At 41.0% G+C, this 19,513-nt stretch overlaps 1 protein-coding gene across 2 annotated transcripts in view; it reads right to left on the bottom strand.

The window, feature by feature from the left end:
* NSUN7 (NOP2/Sun RNA methyltransferase family member 7) overlaps positions 1-19,513 on the bottom strand; it is an 81,965-nt gene that overhangs the window by 15,851 nt on the left and 46,601 nt on the right. The window contains exons 3-4 of one of the 2 annotated variants that reach the window (XM_075194897.1): positions 8,011-8,069; positions 6,940-7,070 (exon numbers count right to left, since the gene is read on the bottom strand). In XM_075194897.1, coding sequence (XP_075050998.1) covers positions 6,940-7,070; positions 8,011-8,069 — 190 coding nt within the window. The remainder of the gene's footprint in view (positions 1-6,939; positions 7,071-8,010; positions 8,070-19,513) is intronic. The other variant, XM_075194904.1, reaches the window with a different exon arrangement.

Raw genomic sequence — 19,513 nt, 5'->3', positions numbered from 1 at the left:
TATGGAAATATCTCCACAAATTTTTCAACAATGGGGAAAGAAGGAGAAAAGGACAGAGCACAGGATTGCATGTTTTTGACTTGTTGTTCATAAAAATGTCAGTACTGCGGACATGTAAAATCCAACAAGAAAACGAGTATATCAAGTGGTTATATGCACAGAACTACAGTAGGTTAGGTAATTTGCATATACAGTGGTCAATGGTGTATGTGTGACATTTACAAATGGAGGGGGAAAAAAAAGGGGATTGACAAATAAAATTTGTGGCTAAACTTCTTGTACACATAGTTTCAAAGTGCAAACAAGCTGGGTTTTTACTTCAGGTTCTAAAGCATACTTGCCAACTCTCCCGGAATGTCCGGGAGACTCCCGCATTTTGCCAGAGTCTTCCGGACTTCCGGCGAGTGTGGCAATCTCCCGAATTCTGCCCACTTCACTAGGAAGTTGTCACGACTAGTATAGCGTACCTGCTATCGTTGGCACTACTCGGAGGAAGGCGCGGAGTCTAACGTGCCCCTGGTGTTCACCAGGGACCCCCGCAAGGAGGTATGGGCTTAGCTGCAAGAAACACGCAGGTCGCGGTCCTTCCACGAGTCAGATAGCGAAGCACGAGAGGAATGTCAGACAGGCAGGTTCGGCAACGGTGCGGGCAATGCAGGTACACAAGGAGAATCCGAGCAGGGTGTGAATCAAGCCGGGTCGATAACGTTCTGACAGCGAGGTACAAAAGGGAGATCCAAAAGGGGTAGTCAAGGCAATCCGGGTCACAATGGTCACAGGCAAACGGCAATAAACTGGAGGAAAGCAAGGGTCAGGAAACAGATAAACACAGGAACACTGGAACGCTGGAGGACAGGAAAGGACCTGAAACTCTGGCACAGGAGGTGAGGTCAGAGGGACTTAAATAGTGCTGCTAGCCAATGCCCTCAGCACTAGTAGTGCTGTCATAGCTGTAGCGCCGTAGCGCTAGTCATCCTGTAGCGCCGTAGCGCTCTCTTCAAGCAGCGTCCCGTTGCCTAGCAACGGGGACGCTTCTGGGTCTGAGCTGGCCGGCCGGGCGGAAGGGGAAGTGATGCGTCTGGTTGCTAGTGATGCGTCTGGTTGCTACCAGACGTTCTGTGTGGACGGGCGGGCGGCCGCCGAGCGGCGCCTGACAGAAGTGCCCCACTTCCTAGTGAAGTGGGCAGAATTAGATCCCAAACGCCGCGATTCCCGGTGAATCGTGGCATTTGGCCCCGCCCCCCGGTGTCAAATGACGCGTTTGCGTCATGACGTCACAGGGGGGGGGCAAAATGACGCGATTTTGGCCGTCCCACCCCCCTCACGCCCCCCTCCACTGCCTGGCTCCTAGAAGGGAGCTGAAGAAAGTCGGCAAGTATGTTCTAAAGTGGTCTCAAGTCAATGGCAAGCTGTGCACTAAAATGCATATACCTTGTTTACACATGCACCCTGACAGACCATTTATTAAAAATGACTGCTCTACGAAGTATACTTCCCACTAGTGCATTTACAACTATTAATTCTTTTCCCTCTAGGGGCATATTTATCACTAATCGCTCTATAGCCGGCAAAAATGGGTAGCACCCACTGGTGAAAATATTTGCCAGGTTTCGCTGACGAAAGCTTATTTATTTAAGCATTGTAGTGGTACATGCTTGTTCTGTTCTCAATAACCCCTTCGCTGCTGAGACTTATCTCACCACTGTGCTGAGCCTATTTTGGCACTTTTTTGGGCTGGTAACATGACAAGATCAATATCAGTAATTTGTTTATGCATTACCCACACAAATTATACCTTGTAATTCTTTCAGAAAACATTTAATTTTCAGAAAAAATTTGCTTATTCATACTGTCAAGGAAAATAAAAATCAACCCACAGTGGCCCAACAATATTTTTTATTGAAATTAAACTAAAAGTAAATTTGTGCATTTTTTTCTAAATACCACCAATAAATAATTTGTGGTTCTTGCTCTAGCATCCATACACTTTTCCAAAACCGCAAAATACAGGATTCTACACATAGATTGTCATAATAAAATCTGCACTGAAAAACGATAATTCATTTACATGTTTGCTATCTTGAATGAAATGCATAAAATGTGTAGGAATATGCTTAGAAATAATTAGAGATGCTCAGGCTCGGTTCCCCGAGAACCGAACACACCCGAACTTAGCAGATCCGAGTACCGAGCCGGCTCGGCTCGATACTTTCACGCGCCCTCGGAAATTCAAAAAGAGGCAAAACGTTATTGTTACGTTGTCGGATCTCATGAGTTTTGGATTGTATAAGTACCGCCTTCCACGGCGATCCAGCGCCATTTCACAGAGGGACACAGAAGGGGTAGCACAGTTCTTGGCAGTCTCTAGAGCAGCTGGGCAGCGCCATAGGTAGAAAAGAAAGAGGAGAGGTAGCAGTGTTCTTCAAAGTCTCCAGTAACATTTAGGAGAGCTCCATTGCTCCATTGCTAATTATCACTGCTGAAATACAAATAATACGGCTGGCAGTCTTGGTGTGAATCTACAGTCACATTGTACTGTGCTATATAGGTAACACACAATGAGGAGAGCTCCATTGCTAATTGCCATTGCTGAAAAACAAATAATAGCGCTGGCAGTCTTGGTGTAAATCTTCAGGCACATTGTACTGTGTTATATAGGAACTGGGCAAACTAAAGATTATATGACTGTGACAGCACACTGGGTTGGTGATTCGCCTTCACCAGCAGGAACAGCAGCAGCATGTACCCAAGTACGTCACATTTGTCAGAGGCAGGCTACTCTGTGTATCACCGGCTTCACTAAGAGGCATAAAGCTGACAATCTGTTACAAAATCTAAGGGATGTCATTGCAACATGGCTTATCCCGCTTGGACTCTCCTCAGGATATGTCATTTCTGATAACGCTACCAATATTGTGAGAGCATTACAGCTGGGTGAATTCCATCATATTCTCTGTTTTGCTACACAATAAACTTGGTGGTACAGAGCTTTTTTAAAAATGACAGGGACGTGCAGGAGATGCTGTCTGTGGCCCGTAAAATATCTGGACATTTCCGGCATTCGACAACAACATATAGGAGATTGTAGCAGCTACAAGAGCAATTTAATTTGCCCTGTCACCAACTGAAGCAAGAGGTGGTGACAAGGTTAGAGTTTTCGGAAAGAGTTTTCAGCACAGCCGGGAACCTTGTCAGCGATCGGCGTAGGAGGCTACTTCCTCAAAATGTGGAAAAGATGATGTTCATAAAAATGAACTTCAATTTCCACGAGGAAGGCCTTTCCGGCCAATTACATCAAAATACTAAGACTTCTGTAATAGTGTATTCCAGCGGTGATGAATTAATAATGTGTGATGATGATGTACAAACTGATGAGGCTGAGGATGAGGCTGAGGATGATGACATCTTGCCACAGTAGAGTTCATTAGCAGCACTGTTACCTTAGGTGCCTTAAGCCCATTGTTAGCTTGTTTTGTGGGAGCCCAAACAAAGCAAGCACATCAGCCTCAAAAGTGGCACTGCTTGTCGCTGAAGTGCTTGGTTTGTCAAAGTGTGCATATCCTTTTTAAGATCCAACATAAGGGCGGATGGGAGGGCCCAAAGACACTTCCATCTTGCACCACTTTTCCTTTCAGCTACCGCTGTGTGCCAATGTTACCTACATGTGTTATATACTGTTGTGTGCTTTGCAAAAATCTTAGAGACCCACTGATGATGCAGATGACTCAGCACAACATTTTGACATCTGGGGGTAAATGTATGAATCTCCGGATTCTTCATCTCCGGCGTGTTCAGCCTCTTCAGCGCTTAAATTTAAAGCGGCGCTGCATTGTAAAGGGAAACTTCCCTTTACAATGCAGCGCCGCTTTAAATTTAAGCGCTGAAGAGGCTGAACACGCCGGAGATGAAAAATCCGGAGATTCATACATTTACCCCCTGGTCTTGTCTACTGTAAACGAATTGACCAGTAGCGACACCTCTGCTGTAACTCCACCTGATCCTGCTATCAACTATCAACATCCAAAGAATGGTGGAGGATTATTTTTTTTTTTTTTGAACGGTATAAAGACAACAGTTTTATTAACAAATAACAACAATGCTTGCAGAAGTAATTTAAGCATGGATGTCTAAATAGATGTGTATATGCATTACCTTCCACGTTGCTGCTGTTTCATCAGTATTGCACAAAGTGTTTGTAATCTGCACTTTACGTCAAAGATACGTAACTACATTATAATTTTTGGGGAATTGGGGTTGATTCGAAGCTCAGTGATGAACTTTTTGCTGTGAATTACAATGGCTCCTTTTAGTGCATTGTCTGGCACCCTGGATTCGTCTGGATCTGATTAAAGCACACATCCCTGGGAGGGGGGGGCAGCACACGTCAGCAAGTATTAGCTGTAGAATTACCACAGTTATCCAAGGTACGGGTGGAGCGATCAAATCAACCATAACTGATTTCATGATCTAAGGACAATTCCATCTTGCCCCACTTTTCTTTACTGACACTGCTGTGTGGAAAATTTTCCTATATGTGTTAGGAACAGTCGTGTGTTTGAGTCATTGCTCTGTTGCTTAGCATCCAGCCAGGTCGCTGCAGTCTTTGTTTGAAAGTGTATGAAAATAATATTATGACCTGTGAGGTGGTCAAAATTGACTGCAAATGACTTGAAATTAGTGTTATTGAGGTTAATAATAATGTAGGGGGGGGGGGGGAAATATGTGATTTTAGCAACAAAATAGGGATTTTAGAAAAAAATCGGGATCCAAAACCAAAACACGGAAGGGCGGTTTTGCCAAAACCAAAACACGAAGTTAATCCAGATCCAAAACCAAAACCAGAACACGGGGGTCAGTGAACATCTCTAGAAATAATATGGATAGCCCATGTTAAAAACAGGTGACCTAAAGCATCAAATGAGGGTACCCCTGTCTTTACTGATGTCAGGATGGGGGAGAGTGGAGCATTAGAAGCTCTCTATCTCTAGACGTAATACTTTCTGTAGTGCAGGGTGCTAATGTATGGTGTCCAACAGACAATAAATAGTAAGAGTGCACATCATTTGAGAGAGGAAACTATTGTCTTTTAAATGAGGGGACCCCATAGTTTCTTGAAGCCAGGCTGGACAAAACCTTTCCCACATCCTAGGCTCTTTAACATTTTCTGCAGTGTAGGATAGTATTATCTAGTGATCACCAAGCAATAACTACTAAGGGATCCCATTATTTGAAAGATGGGAGTCCCCTCTTTTAAAATAAGGTTTCCCCTGACTTTATCGTTGTGAGGGTGGGGGAGATCCTCCTCATCCCTGGACTACGTAGTGATTTCTGTAGTGTAGGGCTTATTTTCTGGTGATCACACATGACTATTGGTATTCTAATGAGGTTTAAAGACTTAAGTGGTGCTGTGGTAATTGGGTCTTCTTTGTCAGTCCCATAATCCTGACTATCCCTGTCATACATGCACCCAGTGCCAGGGTCAATGTTATTATTTCATGCTGTTACTTTTGTTTCTCTCAAATTGTGTGTTTACTGTTGTATATTGCTGTTCCCGTTAATTTGAATTTTTTCGTAAAAAATTAAATCCTGACATGTAATGAGACACATCACTTTGGCTAATAACAATAAGAAGGCAGAACGAGTACTAAGGCACCTGAGCTGTGGTAGAGTGGATAGGGTTGCATGTGGGACAAGCACAGATTAGACTTGCCAAGAGATCACTTTATTAGAATGGATGTAAGCATTGGGGAAAATTTATTCACTTTTTAGGCATACACACAATTATCCATTGAGAATAAAAGCAGACACAATAGCTATAAAGGAGATGCACACGTTTGCACTGTTCCATTACACTGTGTAATTTTATACAACGTCTGTCTTCAAGAAGAAAATAATAACTGTGCAATAAAAAGCATTGTTTGTACATTAGACTGCTTTGATTATGCCTTGGTGCCCACAATATAAGCATCATTTTTACAGCTACATTTTAATAGTACAGTGTACGCTGTAGAAGTTTATTACATCTATTAAAAATATATATGATTAGCTTTCAGATGGGATATCAATCTGAATCCGTTCAAGCAGAATTACCACAAAAAGCCGATATATGCGGCAAGGAAGATAAACACCACATTAATATGGGAAGACGGTAGATGTATTTTAGAAAGAAACAGTATAGAAAGTAATGGATTGAGACAATTAAGGACATATTGTGAAACTACAGCTGTGAATAACAGCTGTCCTAAAGGTACTTTAACACCAAGAAATTAAATGAGCCCATGCACTGTATACTAAAATGAAGCTCTAATAACAATCTTATATATTGGCGCAGGAACATTAACTGGTTTTGAACATCTATTTCTCTTTGTGAAGACAGCCATACAAGTCTATAGAAATATTGTTTATTCCGAAAGATAGAATAATGCTATGCATACAGATATTTAGGGGTATTGCCAACTGGAAGGGTGAAAGGATGACTTATATCAGAGAGCAAATATGTGCTTCATGCCTTAAGACTTTTTCAACACTTGTCAAAAACTTAGTAACTGACTCAATATTCAAAATAGGAATATTTATATTTATAACTACCAAAGAGTGTTTTACAGAGATTCTAAGACTAAGGGATACAGTTATCAAGCTTCCAGTGGGTCTGAAAAGTGGAGATGTTGTCACAGCAACCAATCAGATTCTAGTTATCACTTATTTTGTAAACTATGCTAAATGACAGCTAGAATATGATTGGTTGCTATAGGCAACATCTCCACTTTTCAAATCCGCCGGAAAATTGCAGCTTGATAAATTGGGAGGGGCTTGCATTATTCGGTTGACTGATGTCAGTGTAGATTCACAAATTCTCTCCCTTTTGTGTTTGTGCCTGAAATATCCTTGATATAAGTCATGCACACATATCACCTGTTTTGTGCTATAAAAGTGACGTACCTGTACAGTACTGTTTCTACTTGTCGTACATCCTCTATAACTTCATCTTTGTGGGATATATAACGTGGATGAAATTTACGATCTTGGAAATCATATAATATCACCACCACCAGGCTGGTCATTTCATCTGGCTAAAATCAGGAAAAAAACATTAACACATACCCAGCTATTTCCACAACAATAGCAGCTTCTGATGTCTAATAAACACCAGGGGCCTGATTCATTAAGGTTCTCAAATGAAGAGGATTCTCATTTCAGTCTCCTGGACAAAACCATGTTACAATGGAAGGGGTGCAAATAAGTGTTCTGTTTTACACATAAGTTAAATACTGACTGTTTTTTCATGTAGCACACAAATATCAACTTTAAATTTCAGTGTACAAATAAGCTATCAAATATTTGTGTGTTAAATCAAAAAACAGTCAGTATTTAACTTATGTGTAAAACAGAACACTTATTTGCACCCCTTCCATTGTAACATGGTTTTGTCCAGGAGACTGAAATGAGTATCCTCTTCATTTGAGATCCTTAATGAATCAGGCCCCAGGACAGTAAGAGTGTTTCATGCATTGAGATAGGGTATGGACATTTCCCGCTACATTGAGTAAAATAAATTATGACATATGGTTGGGGACACTGTATAAACGAAATGTAATGGAAATTGTTTGTTAACGTGCCACAACTTGTCTTTATGATTGTTCAAATTTATGCTCAATATTGTACAATTATTATATCACCATTTTATCTGCCTCTTCGTATGTTAATGGTTTAAAAGTGGGAGTTGTTTAGTTAACTCCACAATTAAATGTCACTTTTATCGAATATAGTAGTTTTTTTGTTTGTTTTTTAAATGCCAACTGAATCAATAGACTAAAATCGTGTAAAAATTTAATTTTTAAAGGAATTTAATAAACACTTTTGATTTGAATAAGGTGTAAAAATGCATAGTTTTACATTTTAGGAACCTTTCAGATTTCTTAACTTTATAGAAAATCCTCCCCCTTCTCCTGACCCATTGGGTAACTATATATTATACCTCTAGTAAAATGTCATCTTAGAAATTGTACTCACTAGTTCTTGGGAATGATAGAAGCCACTGATTAGTAATATTGTCTCAAGAAGATCTTGATCTAAAAACAAGTATAAAGGTAAAAAAATAAGTTTAGTCTATTAGCACAAATATGTTACATTTCATTAATATGTTCAATAAATCTTTCAATGTATAACTACACATAATAAAAGCTGTTCTTATTCCCAGCATACCATATAGAAAGAGTGGTCAATGTTATACTCACTGTATATGTAAGTAAGAGACAATTGAATAACTGTGATGAGGAAGAGAGGTTAACTGTAGGTGTTGGATAGAAATGGTAATTAGAAATTGTGAGAAAACTTGATGAAACTACCATATAAATACGTGTGAGTGCTTACAGCATGCTGATACTCTTCTACTAGAGCATCAAAGGTGGCTCATCCTGGGGACCTCAATGCAGGGCCGTAACTAGGGCTGTGCGACAGGGGCGACCGCCCAGGGCGCAACGCTGAAGGGGGGCGCAATTTAGGAATATTTTAGGTTAATTTGTTCAAAATTTAGGGCTAGGGGGGCGGCATTTGACTTTCTCGGCCAGGGCACTAGAATTCCAAGTTACGGCTCTGCCTCAATGCATGGGTCAATGATAAACTCTCACATTGTGCCCAAGACCTCCTCTGTACAATAAATGCTTTGAGCCTCACACACGTTATTCCCTCTGCTACACATAAATGTGGTCACACATTTGATCTAGTTTTCCAGAGAGGATTAGAAGTCACTGGACTAACCATAAACCAAGTTACTTGGTCAGATCATTTGGATCTCACTTGTAACCCCTCAATATGGAACTTTAACCATGGAGATGGCCAGGTATTGTCCCGTCAGGGGTGTTACTCCTCGGACTCTTACAGCAAATCTGGATCTCTTTGGGGGAATGGGAGGGTGAGGATCCTTCCTCCTTTGTTACTATAATAGGAATGAGATGGCCTCAATTAACACTATAGCCCCAAGTCATATACAACCCTGCATACAACACCGCCAAACACCTTGGTTTGACAACAATACACTAAATACCAATCCACAATCACCTGTAAGAAGTCAGAATTCCTGTCAAGTTAGATTATGGCAGCAAAGAACAGATCAGCTCAGCTTTTTCGCACAGTGGAGAAGCTTTACAGACCAGGATGTCTGCAGCCCGATTCAGCCCTCTACCAGTGAAGGTGCAATGAAGTTTCACAATCTTCTTTGCTGATAAGGAATCCTCCATCCAGGTTGGAATCCCAACAGTGGCATCAAACAAGAACCAAGTACCAATCTTGTGAATATGGGCTATGTAGCACCTTGGACAAGCTCTGTTCCCTGGATATAGAAGACATTGTTTAAATTGCCCTAAGATTTGCGTCCCGCCACCTGTGATCTGAATCCATCCCTAATAAACCTTCTAATAAGATGAATTGATGTGATTGGTTCAGTATTTGCTAAAATAGTTCAATGTTGTTTGCAGACAGGCAATTTTCCTGAACCACTAAAGGAAGTGGTTGTCGGGTTGGGAATGAAAAGTTGAAAATGAAAATGTTTACAGTCATAAGGTCGATACAGTTATAATATTATATAGACATCAATGCTGCAAAATAAGCTCTTAGCAGCAATGCTCATATTTATAACATGGGAATTTTCCATGGCTTGAACTTGAGGATTTACTTCAAGCCGTGGGAAATCCCTATGTTATAAGTATGACCACTGCCGCTAAGAGATCACTTTGCATCGGAGCTCTTAGGAGCTAATCTTGAGTTGTCTATCAGGGTTTTCATTTTGTCATGGATCCTTGGGTGTTTTCCAGATAAACTGCCTGGATGTAGGTGAGAAAGAAGAAAACAGCCCAATGCGGAAATGGTTCTTACCAACACCCATGGCGGTGCCTTGTTTTTGCGAGCATGCGCAGTACACATTCGTGTATTTTACACTGTGCAAACATGCGTACTGTGCATCAGCAGAACTTACTATGAGGAGACTAGGACTGTGCATACTACCATTAGATTATTTTGTTTCAGATTTCAATGCAGCTGGTCACATACGGAATAATCCCATCATTCAATCTGAATGTTTTCTTCTTCTTTCAAACAAATTTTTAAACAATCAGCACATGTGTTAATGACAATGATCCAACTCAAATTTAATTCAAATGCAGAATGCAAAATTAATTGATAATCCAATCATTTGACAGAGAGTGTATTTCGTGTAAAGAGCATGTATTTCCAGAACTGTAATTGCTCATTTGACTTGTAGTATGTACGCCTTAAATGTATCATGATGTCATTGTACGTGAATGCAGATAGTCATGAAACAAACAAAAAAATGATGTGTGGCCAGCTTTAAGCAGATGCAATTCTTCTTTGTAGAAAGCATTCAGTATTATCAGTATTTGCAGTCTTATCACAAGAAAGCAATGTTGAATAAACAGAATGTACTGTAGCTAGCAACAGATACTGTAATTATTAGCAAATCACTTCTGAAAAGTCCCCCTTGCAATGAGTTTTCCACTTACGTTAAAGGAAGTTCGGGGAACATTTCTATAAACATTTTATAAACTTTCCATTGTAGTAAATTGAGACAAACAACAATTTCACTATTGCTCTAGTAAATGCAAATAATGCATACCATACTGGGTTACAAATACTGCAGACCTTTGATATATATGAATTTCCAAAGTAAGGCCTTATACCCAGTAACGTTTATTACATGTGTTTTACGAGCACACTAAAAACCAATGGTAAATGGTAAACACATTGTAGTAGTCTACATTGACCTTCCAAACTCTAGTAACAATACTAGTAACAAATGCATATTAAGATCGTCCCGATTGCTCAATATTAACAACCCATGCATCACTGGATTTATTGGATTGATTCAAGGGAGACTCGTAACACTGGTGAAATCGGAGTCATATGGCTTCTATACGAACTGTGTTGATCAGACCTGAGTAGGGAAAGAGTATCGCATGGAGATCACCTTACACTGATTAACGTGAGACCAGAAACACAGCTATAGCTGGCGTTGTCAGAAGCAAAGGACACATGCTGTGCAAGTTGGACTCCTGATATTTGATTTCCTCCTATCAAGCGGTATCTATATTGCAAATCTCCGTTTAATACTGTTGTCAAGATCCTGTGTGAGAGAAAGCCTTTCTATTACAGTTACAGTATAATGTCTATGTCGCCCCTTGGCAATTTAAAATCAGTGATCTGTGATTCCAAGTGATTATACGTGGTATTATTGATCCTATGTGTGCACTATAGGAAACAGTTACTCTGATTGCAAGATTGAATTGTGTTGCATTATTGTGCGAATTAGTGAGCCTAAATTTCTGAATTCATAACTTTTTTAAAGTAATGTGTTTTATTTAATGTTATATTTATTGTTCTTTGTTTTTGCAATAAATTATGTTTTAATCAATGTGTTTATGGTGGAATCTGCATTGGAGAAAGGTTATTGGTTATTGCACTTCTTTTCTCTCCCCCTTTTCTTCTTTTGATTTATGATAGAAATTGCTACACAACGATTCCAATAAGGAGCAGCAATTACCCTGAGTGGTGGTTTTATTTTTTATATAAATTTTCTTATATATTTTTTTTATTATTGTGTTATAGAGATTTTTTTCTTTTTGTAAAAGGATTGATTATAATTGGTTTCTTAACATTCTAAGTCAGCACCGAATATTATTTGGATACAGTATTGAGTGTTTTGCAAACCCAAAGGAATCAATTCATCCATATGGCTTTTAATCACTTAGCATTTTAAGGCCATACATACACAGTCATTTCTCTTTAAGTCTTCCCTTCCGTTTTTGACAAGAAAATGGAGGAGAGACTGATGGGCAGCACGGTGGCTTAGTGGTTAGCACTTCTGCTCACAGCACTGGGGTCATGGGTTTGATTCCCAACCATGGCCTTATCTGTGTGGAGTTTGTATGTTCACCCCCTGTTTGTGTGGGTGTGCTCCGGTTTCCTCCCACATTCCTAAAACATACTAGTAGGTTAACTGGCTGCTTTCAAATTAACTCTAGCCTCTCTGTCTCTCTCTCTCTCTGTCTCTCTCTCTCTCTGTCTCTCTCTATGTGTGTGTGTATGTTAAGGAATTTAGACTCTAAGCTCCAATGGGGCAGGGACTGATGTGAATGAGTTCTCTATACAGTGCATTTTAAAAATGAATGGAGGGAAGACAGATATAGAAACATATGTGTGCAATAGGGTCAGAGTACCTATTGCACATGTATGCCTGTTTATATGTGGGTGAAGCTAGCTGTAGCCAATCAGACCATGTTCAGAGCAGCATAAAGTATTCCAGGAGACGTGTTCTGACCTATACACTACCATTGGTTATTATAGTGAGGACCAGCTGTATGTGACTGCAGCAGTGTCATAATGTGAGGAGGGGAAAGAAGGCAAACAGGAAGCCACTGAGCTTCATAGCATAAAGAACAGGGTCTCCTAACAGCTCAAATAAGTCATTTTTTAGATAGTAGACAGAGATAATGTTGTAGAAGTGAATGTTGTCATAAATATAAGGTGGTATTTGGGAAGTAACACCCATTTTCCATGTCTTATAAAGCACATGTCACACTGACAAGTTGCAGAAAAGAGGATATTATTTTGTCATTTGAGCAATTCACACATAATTAACAAATCTCAGCAGCAGTGAACTTGCATTATCTTAAATGAAAGTTGCATGAAAAGTATTGTACTGTAACTTATTTGTTTCACTAATGGAAACTAAACTGGAAATAACAGAAAACTGCTGCAATTCAATGTTATCAACATTACAAATACACTTGTCAGAGTTATTGTGAGATTAGTCATCTGTACATAATTGTAATTATGGAAAACATTTTAGTAATGCTTTTGTTTGTATTAGTAATGCATCATTTAACAAAATGTTAAAATATACATTGCCAAAAACAATTGTTTAAAGGCATATAAACACTATTTGTGGTGTGCTATGACGTGAGAACAATATATTTCACAGGAGATACCTCATGCAGTTCGGTAGTTGTGGCCCCTGCCCCCTTTGATCACCCCTTGACAATTTAAAATGTATGCTTTTGCAGCTGGGGAGGGGGGGGGGATTGCCCTGATCACCCCCCCCCCCTTCCCCCCCGGATCAGCCACTGTCATGTATCTGCCGTTTTGAGCGTATTGTATGCAACATTACCTGAATCTGCCTTGTGTGTATGTCAGTGACTGAATGTCCCTGAGGGTCATTCATTTTGCCAGACAAAATTATTTAAATCAGCTGGCAGGGGTGGAGAAGGCAGAGTTAGAGGCATTTCGTGGAAAGATACGCAGCCTTGTCCTCCTGTAAAAGGACTGGAATTCTAAGTTTGAGCTTCCAGAAACCAACCTCATCCATATCCATATGCTGTAATAAGTCAGATGAATTGTGCACATTCCTGTTCCACTTTTACAGCACTGCTCAATTCTAGATGTGCGCCAACGGATGTATTACAAATAGTCAACCACAATATACAAACACTTACTCTCATGATGAATTGAAGACATAAATGAACATGTGTTTCCATAAAAAAAAAATCTGAAAAGTTTAAATGAATGAAGGTGTAAATTGGGAGTAGTTCGAACTTTGAATTTACATTTTTGCTGTTTCCACCGTGTGCCTTTCCAGATTATCCACAATCCCACAAATGTAGGTGTACTGTATAATGTACTTGGTGGACAGGTAGGTGCACTTGTTTGTGGTGAGTAAATGACTCTTGTCACTGTGAATGTGTGTGCGGTGTGTTTGATTTACTAAGAATCGTTTACTAACTGCAGGACATGCAGACATGTAGCACATTACTTCTTTTTCAAATGTACATATTTGTTAATCTTATGCATAAATAAGTGCACGCTCCCACTCTTCTTTTGGGAACTGCCCCTGTATAAAATATCCGCTCAATCTTATCATGATTGCTAGTCCAGGGGGGCCGACACTAACATCAATCGAACCTAGGTGGTCGCATAGGGTGCCAACGGCTGGGGGGCACCTAAAACACTGAATGAGTGATATAATGTCACTCATCCGGTATTTTTAATGTCCCCTCAGTGCCCACATATGGGGAGTCAGCCTACTGGCAGATCCAGAGGGAGGCGATCGGGGCAATCTTCATTCCATTAAATTGTGGTCACCAGGGGACCAACCAATCAGAGTGAAGGAGGGGTGTGGCTATGAAAAATCCGCCCCCCGGAAAAAAAAATTCTACGTCTGCCCCTCAGTCAGCCAATGACAGGAGGAGAAGCAGCCAGCAGCTTCTTTCATGTGAATCTGTTGGCTGCTACACCTCAATGTCAGTGATGGTCTGGGGGGTGGCGCTGAGCTATGATGTCACTGCCCAGTACCACACTCCCACACTGATTAGAGCAGGAGATGTCAGTTACCCCGCTTCCCATTTGCAAAGGGAAGAAGCAGTGAAGGCGCTGTCTCCTGTTCCGTATTACAAGAGGTGTAGTGCCACATAGCACCCACAGTGCTTCCTCTGACCCCAGGTCCAGACACAAATGAACATGGTGTAAAGAGTAATGACTCCACTTCAAATTCCTGCCTACGACATATGGACCACTATTGGGTGTTTGTTGGAGCTTCATTTAGGTCTTAAATTAACAACGAGAGTCTAGGACATTGGGACTGTACCTCATGTGTGACATTTGTGCACTCCAATGTCCTTGTTACATTGGGAATTGTGTGCATAAAAATACTCTTTCCCAGATCAAATGTGCCTGGAAGGTGCACAAGACATCCTATTGAAAGTATAGGATAAATCCCAACTACACCCACTTACCCGAAATGTGCTCTATCCTCCCCTTAAAGCTCATGGAAATATCTCATCTACAAAATGCAATCTCGTTTTTGCATGTGGGCACAACATGGGGGTGAGCGCCTAGTCCACCTTTAGCTAGGAATGCCAAGCTCCTCCCATAAGAAGGAATAAACAGTTCAATCCCCACAATAACTGCCATCTTCATGCAGTAATCTACGGTTTTCTGTAAAGATATATGCAACCACTCAGTAATAGGCAATGACATTACAATAAGACAATTGAGCTGCATATCTGTGGATTCAGTCAAATCCCAATGGTTTTTAAAGGTTATGGTGTGGCTAATTCCTATGGCTTTGCCAGCCGAAGTTAAATATGCACTTCCCTGTGGTAATCAGCATATTATTTCCTCTAGAAACAAAAATGTCCCGTAAGATATATTACCGTATTTTTCGCTCTATAAGACGCACCTGACCATAAGACACACCTAGTTTTTAGAGGAGGAAAACAGGGAAAAAAATATTCTGAACCAAATGGCACTGCTAATATGGCTATGAGGTATCAGTCCATGTGTTTGAATGAATAAGTGGAAAATACCTCGGCGCTGTGAAGTATATTATGAATATTTATTGAAATCAGTAAAAGTAAGTAGTTCTGGCCAGAACAGTATACCAAATTCAAAAGAGTTCAACACAGTAAATACAGTGGGGACATAAAATCACAATTTTAACAATGCAGTTTATACAATAACAGGCGATTTCACAATAGTCCCCTATATCAATGACTGATGCAAACATCTGGGTCATAGAAAAGGGTAAGAAAGTCCTCCACCCATTGTAGACCCTAAATTGTAAATCCTGAGATAGATCCAAATAGTGGATATAATAAATTCTTCCACAATGAATGAGTGCAGTGTTAATTACTGTCCGTTTCAGCAGACAGTGCAGAGTAGGTAAATTCACAGTGGTGGAAGAAAGTCTTGCTACAATGGGTGGAGGACTTTCTTACCCTTTTCTATGACCCAGTCATACAGCTTGCTCATGCCCCATGGAGGTAGTAATAACAAGTATTAATAATCCTCAGCAGTCACACCTCAGTCCCGTGCTGTGTGGCCGATGCAGCTTGCCGTACAGTCCTAACATCATAAGCCCAGGCCCTGTCTGTGCCCTCTCCAAAGATGTCGCTGGGTACCCACGTTGACAGAGGAAAGCGGCCAGTCACCACGCGGGCATCGTCAGGTAGCTCCGCCAGCATCTTCGTCTCCAGCAACGTGAGCTGTACACTTAAAATTACAGAGAGGCGATCAGCTCCCGATATCTCCTGTAAGTTCAAAGTCCACTCCGATATATATATGCACGGAGAGAGTGGTCACGGGCTGAGTTCCTTACATGCGCGCATGTGCAGACCGTGGCTGGCGTCCCAGCAGGAATAAGGTATACAGTAGTAACGATGTATTGCAGCGCTGTCTGGGCACAGAGATTGGATGTAGTAAATGAACGGACCAGCTCCGATGTCAGATCTGGTGTAGAGGAAGATAGGTAGGAATACTGAGGCAGGACAGAAGGTTAGTATTCGCTCCATAAGACGCACACACTTTTTCCCCCACTTTTTTGGGGGGAAAAAGTGGTCTTATGGAGTGAAAAATACGGTACTTACGTACCTCGTGCCTACTTTTAATAGGCTACATCAGTGGATCCCAAACTTTCTGAGTATGAGGCACCCTTAGGGTCTCCATAACTTTTTCATGGCACCCCTAAGCCAAAATAATTACCAAGTAGTCTCCCGTCTTACTTACCACCAGCCCTGGCCGGGGTACCCCTGTGAGAACGCTGCAGCACTCCAGGAAGCCGCGGCGCCCAGTTTGGGAACCACTGGGCTACATATTTGATTTGGTACATGGGTGAATCTTTTGTAAATGTATTTAGTATTCCTAAATTATGGATTAGGTGCATCTCTACCCAAAATATATGAGCAATAAACATTAAACATGTGTAGGGGCTGTTGACCAATGAAGGAAAATATCTGATTGCTTGTTTTTAAGACTTTACTATGCACGTAATGGAAGACAATGTGTCTACCTGTGCAATAGAGTGTGACTGATTGTCAACACCAATTTGCCTGTGCCATTATTTACCAGATTAAAGATGCATCTCGAACAGTATAGATCTGGCCCTTGTTTCAACAAGAGAGCTCTATTGAACTTGAACAAAGTCATATGTAGTACTACCTACCTATGTCCATCTGCCCAAGATATACTGAATGAGTCTTACGAAGGTATGAGAGGTATGCTACTCCTTTCATCTATGTCTCCATTTCTCTGTATCTTTAAGTGTGTTAAAATCCATGATAATACAATGATTGTCAAACGTGCAAAGAATTTTGACAGTTGAGTGAGAACTAAAAAGGTAAAATGTTGATTTAACAACGGTAGTAAGTCCCAAACTTAGATGATCTTATAATAATATCAAAGGGGGTATTGCATCATAAGGTGTGCATTGGTGTATGGGGGTCAGAAGGAGAACAGAAAGGGAGAGGCTGCACCAGAAAAAGTGAAAATTAAAAGTATAGAATACAGTTAAAAACGTTTAAAAAGTAATAAAGTTTTACCAAAGTAACAAAAGCTGTAAAAAATAATGTCAAATGTTAAATCAAGGTTTAAAAAGTGAAGACTATCTAGCATTAGTGAAAGCTATCAACACTAAGGAACTAGTGGTTTGAGTCTAGCCTAAGTTGCCAAATTGAATTTACTCTTATACAGAGGTGTTCCTAATATGAAGAAATGTGAGAAAGCTGTGTCATGCAGCTGATTTTGGTGGGAGAAAACTGTACAGAATTAATGTACTTTTGCTTTTGCAAATTTGTTTTGGTAGCTTAAATTAGGTTAGGTGTTTGGGCATTGCAAATAGGCTGATTGCCTGAGGCCCCAACTGTCCTGGTGGCCACCATATCCTATAGGCCAGAATTTAATTTTATGCTGACACAAGCCAGGCCCTGTGGGAGTTCAGTCGGATATAGGAGTCCAGCTGTAGGGTCTGTAAATTAATCACATTACAGCCCATCACAATATGTAGCACTTATATCAGCACTGAAACCGAATTTAATTTTTATAGATATTTGCCTTGAATCTTCCACCCTGTACCATAAGGCTCAGTACTAGGTCCTCTGCTGTTCTCAATCTATACCAGTTCTTTTGTAAAACGAATAAACTCCTTTGGATTTCTGTATCTTCTCTATGCAGATGATACACAAATTTATCTATTCTCTCCAGATCTCTCGCCATCTGTGTTGTCCCGCATTACTGTTAGGAACAGCAGGTAACTGCTGTTTTCTTTTTGACTGCTGCAGTGTTGTTTTCAGCTTGGGTGTCATCACCTGAACTCCTCTCACCTGCAGCTTTACCTGACATCTGCCCTGATTGGCTACTACTGGTTTAAAAACCTGTCAACTTCACTCTGCCTTTGTGGTTTTAGCGTTCAAATGCTTGCTTCTCTGTGCTCCTGGTTCGGTGAACAGTATGCCTGTTTTTCTGATTGATACCCATTGTGATCTCTGCCTGGATACCAACCTTGCTTGTTTGCTTGTGACCCTGACCTCTGCCTGAATACTGACCTTGCTTGTTTGCTCATGGCCTTGAGCTCTGCCTGGATTCCGACTCTGCCTTTTCGTCTGAGAGATCTCCTCCTGCTGCAGGATCGTGGTGCCAGCTATTCGCTCCATCAGACTCATCTCAGCAGTGTTTCACAGTACAGATTTACTGCTCAATCTTGCTACGGCATTTTCCCTGACACTGTGTTGCCTTCTAGCTCCATCTCACACAGGCCACAGCTGGTACTACACCATCCTCTACTCCACACTGCCAATCTGTTATACTGGTGGAGGTTGGTACTGTATCCTGTTGCTAACTCAGTGTTCCTGCTTTATCTGGTCCAAGAGTATCTCTGCTCAGCATCCCACTGCCAAGTCCTCTGTGGTGCCTACCTACCAGAGTTGAGTTATCACTACTCGAATAAGAATAAGTCCTGGGGAAAACCGAGTACCGGCGAACATATCTGGTTTTATTGGAAAGGGGGTTGCTATAGGTGAAGCTCTTGTCAACAACAGGTTCTGATAACTCAACTCATAGGGTGATTCATGACATTATAACCCGACCACATACATGAGGATTTACTCTCATGGATCCTACTCCTCTATCCCTTGGACAAGTGCTGGCTGATCGACTGCAGGCTCAATATCAGATTGTTCAGGAAATTTCTACCAGATTGTCTGTTCATGAACAAGCCTCCAGGATTACCTCTTCTCAGAAAGTTGAGGTTCAAGAACCCAAGCTTCATCTTTCGGACAAAAAAATCCGAAGGGATTTTCACAACTTTAGGTCAAAGTTGCAAATTATATTTCAAGCTATGTCCTCGGTCTTCCGGTTCTGTACAGCAGCGAGTGGGTAATGTTATCTCACTGATGCAAGGAGATCCACAAGCCTGGGCATTTGGATTGTGCCCTGACAGTCTGGAATTGTTATTTGTAGAATTCTTTTTCCAAGCCTTCGGTCTCCTGTATGACGTTCAGAGCCGGATTTAGACCTCATAGGGCCCTAGGCAGGATACTGTTTTTGGGCCCCCTCCCTGAAACAATCCATAGCACTATATTTTTGCAGCCTACCATATACCCCTATAGTTACGTAGAAGTGAAAGCATGTGCCGCCGCATGTCTACCATATACCCCTATAGTTAAGTAGATATGAA

This window comes from Mixophyes fleayi, chromosome 1 (genome assembly GCF_038048845.1).
Source record: "Mixophyes fleayi isolate aMixFle1 chromosome 1, aMixFle1.hap1, whole genome shotgun sequence".
NCBI classification, from domain to species: domain Eukaryota; kingdom Metazoa; phylum Chordata; class Amphibia; order Anura; family Limnodynastidae; genus Mixophyes; species Mixophyes fleayi.
The sequence above is the reverse complement of the archived record's forward strand: the minus strand, read 5'-3'. Positions and strand labels throughout refer to the sequence as shown.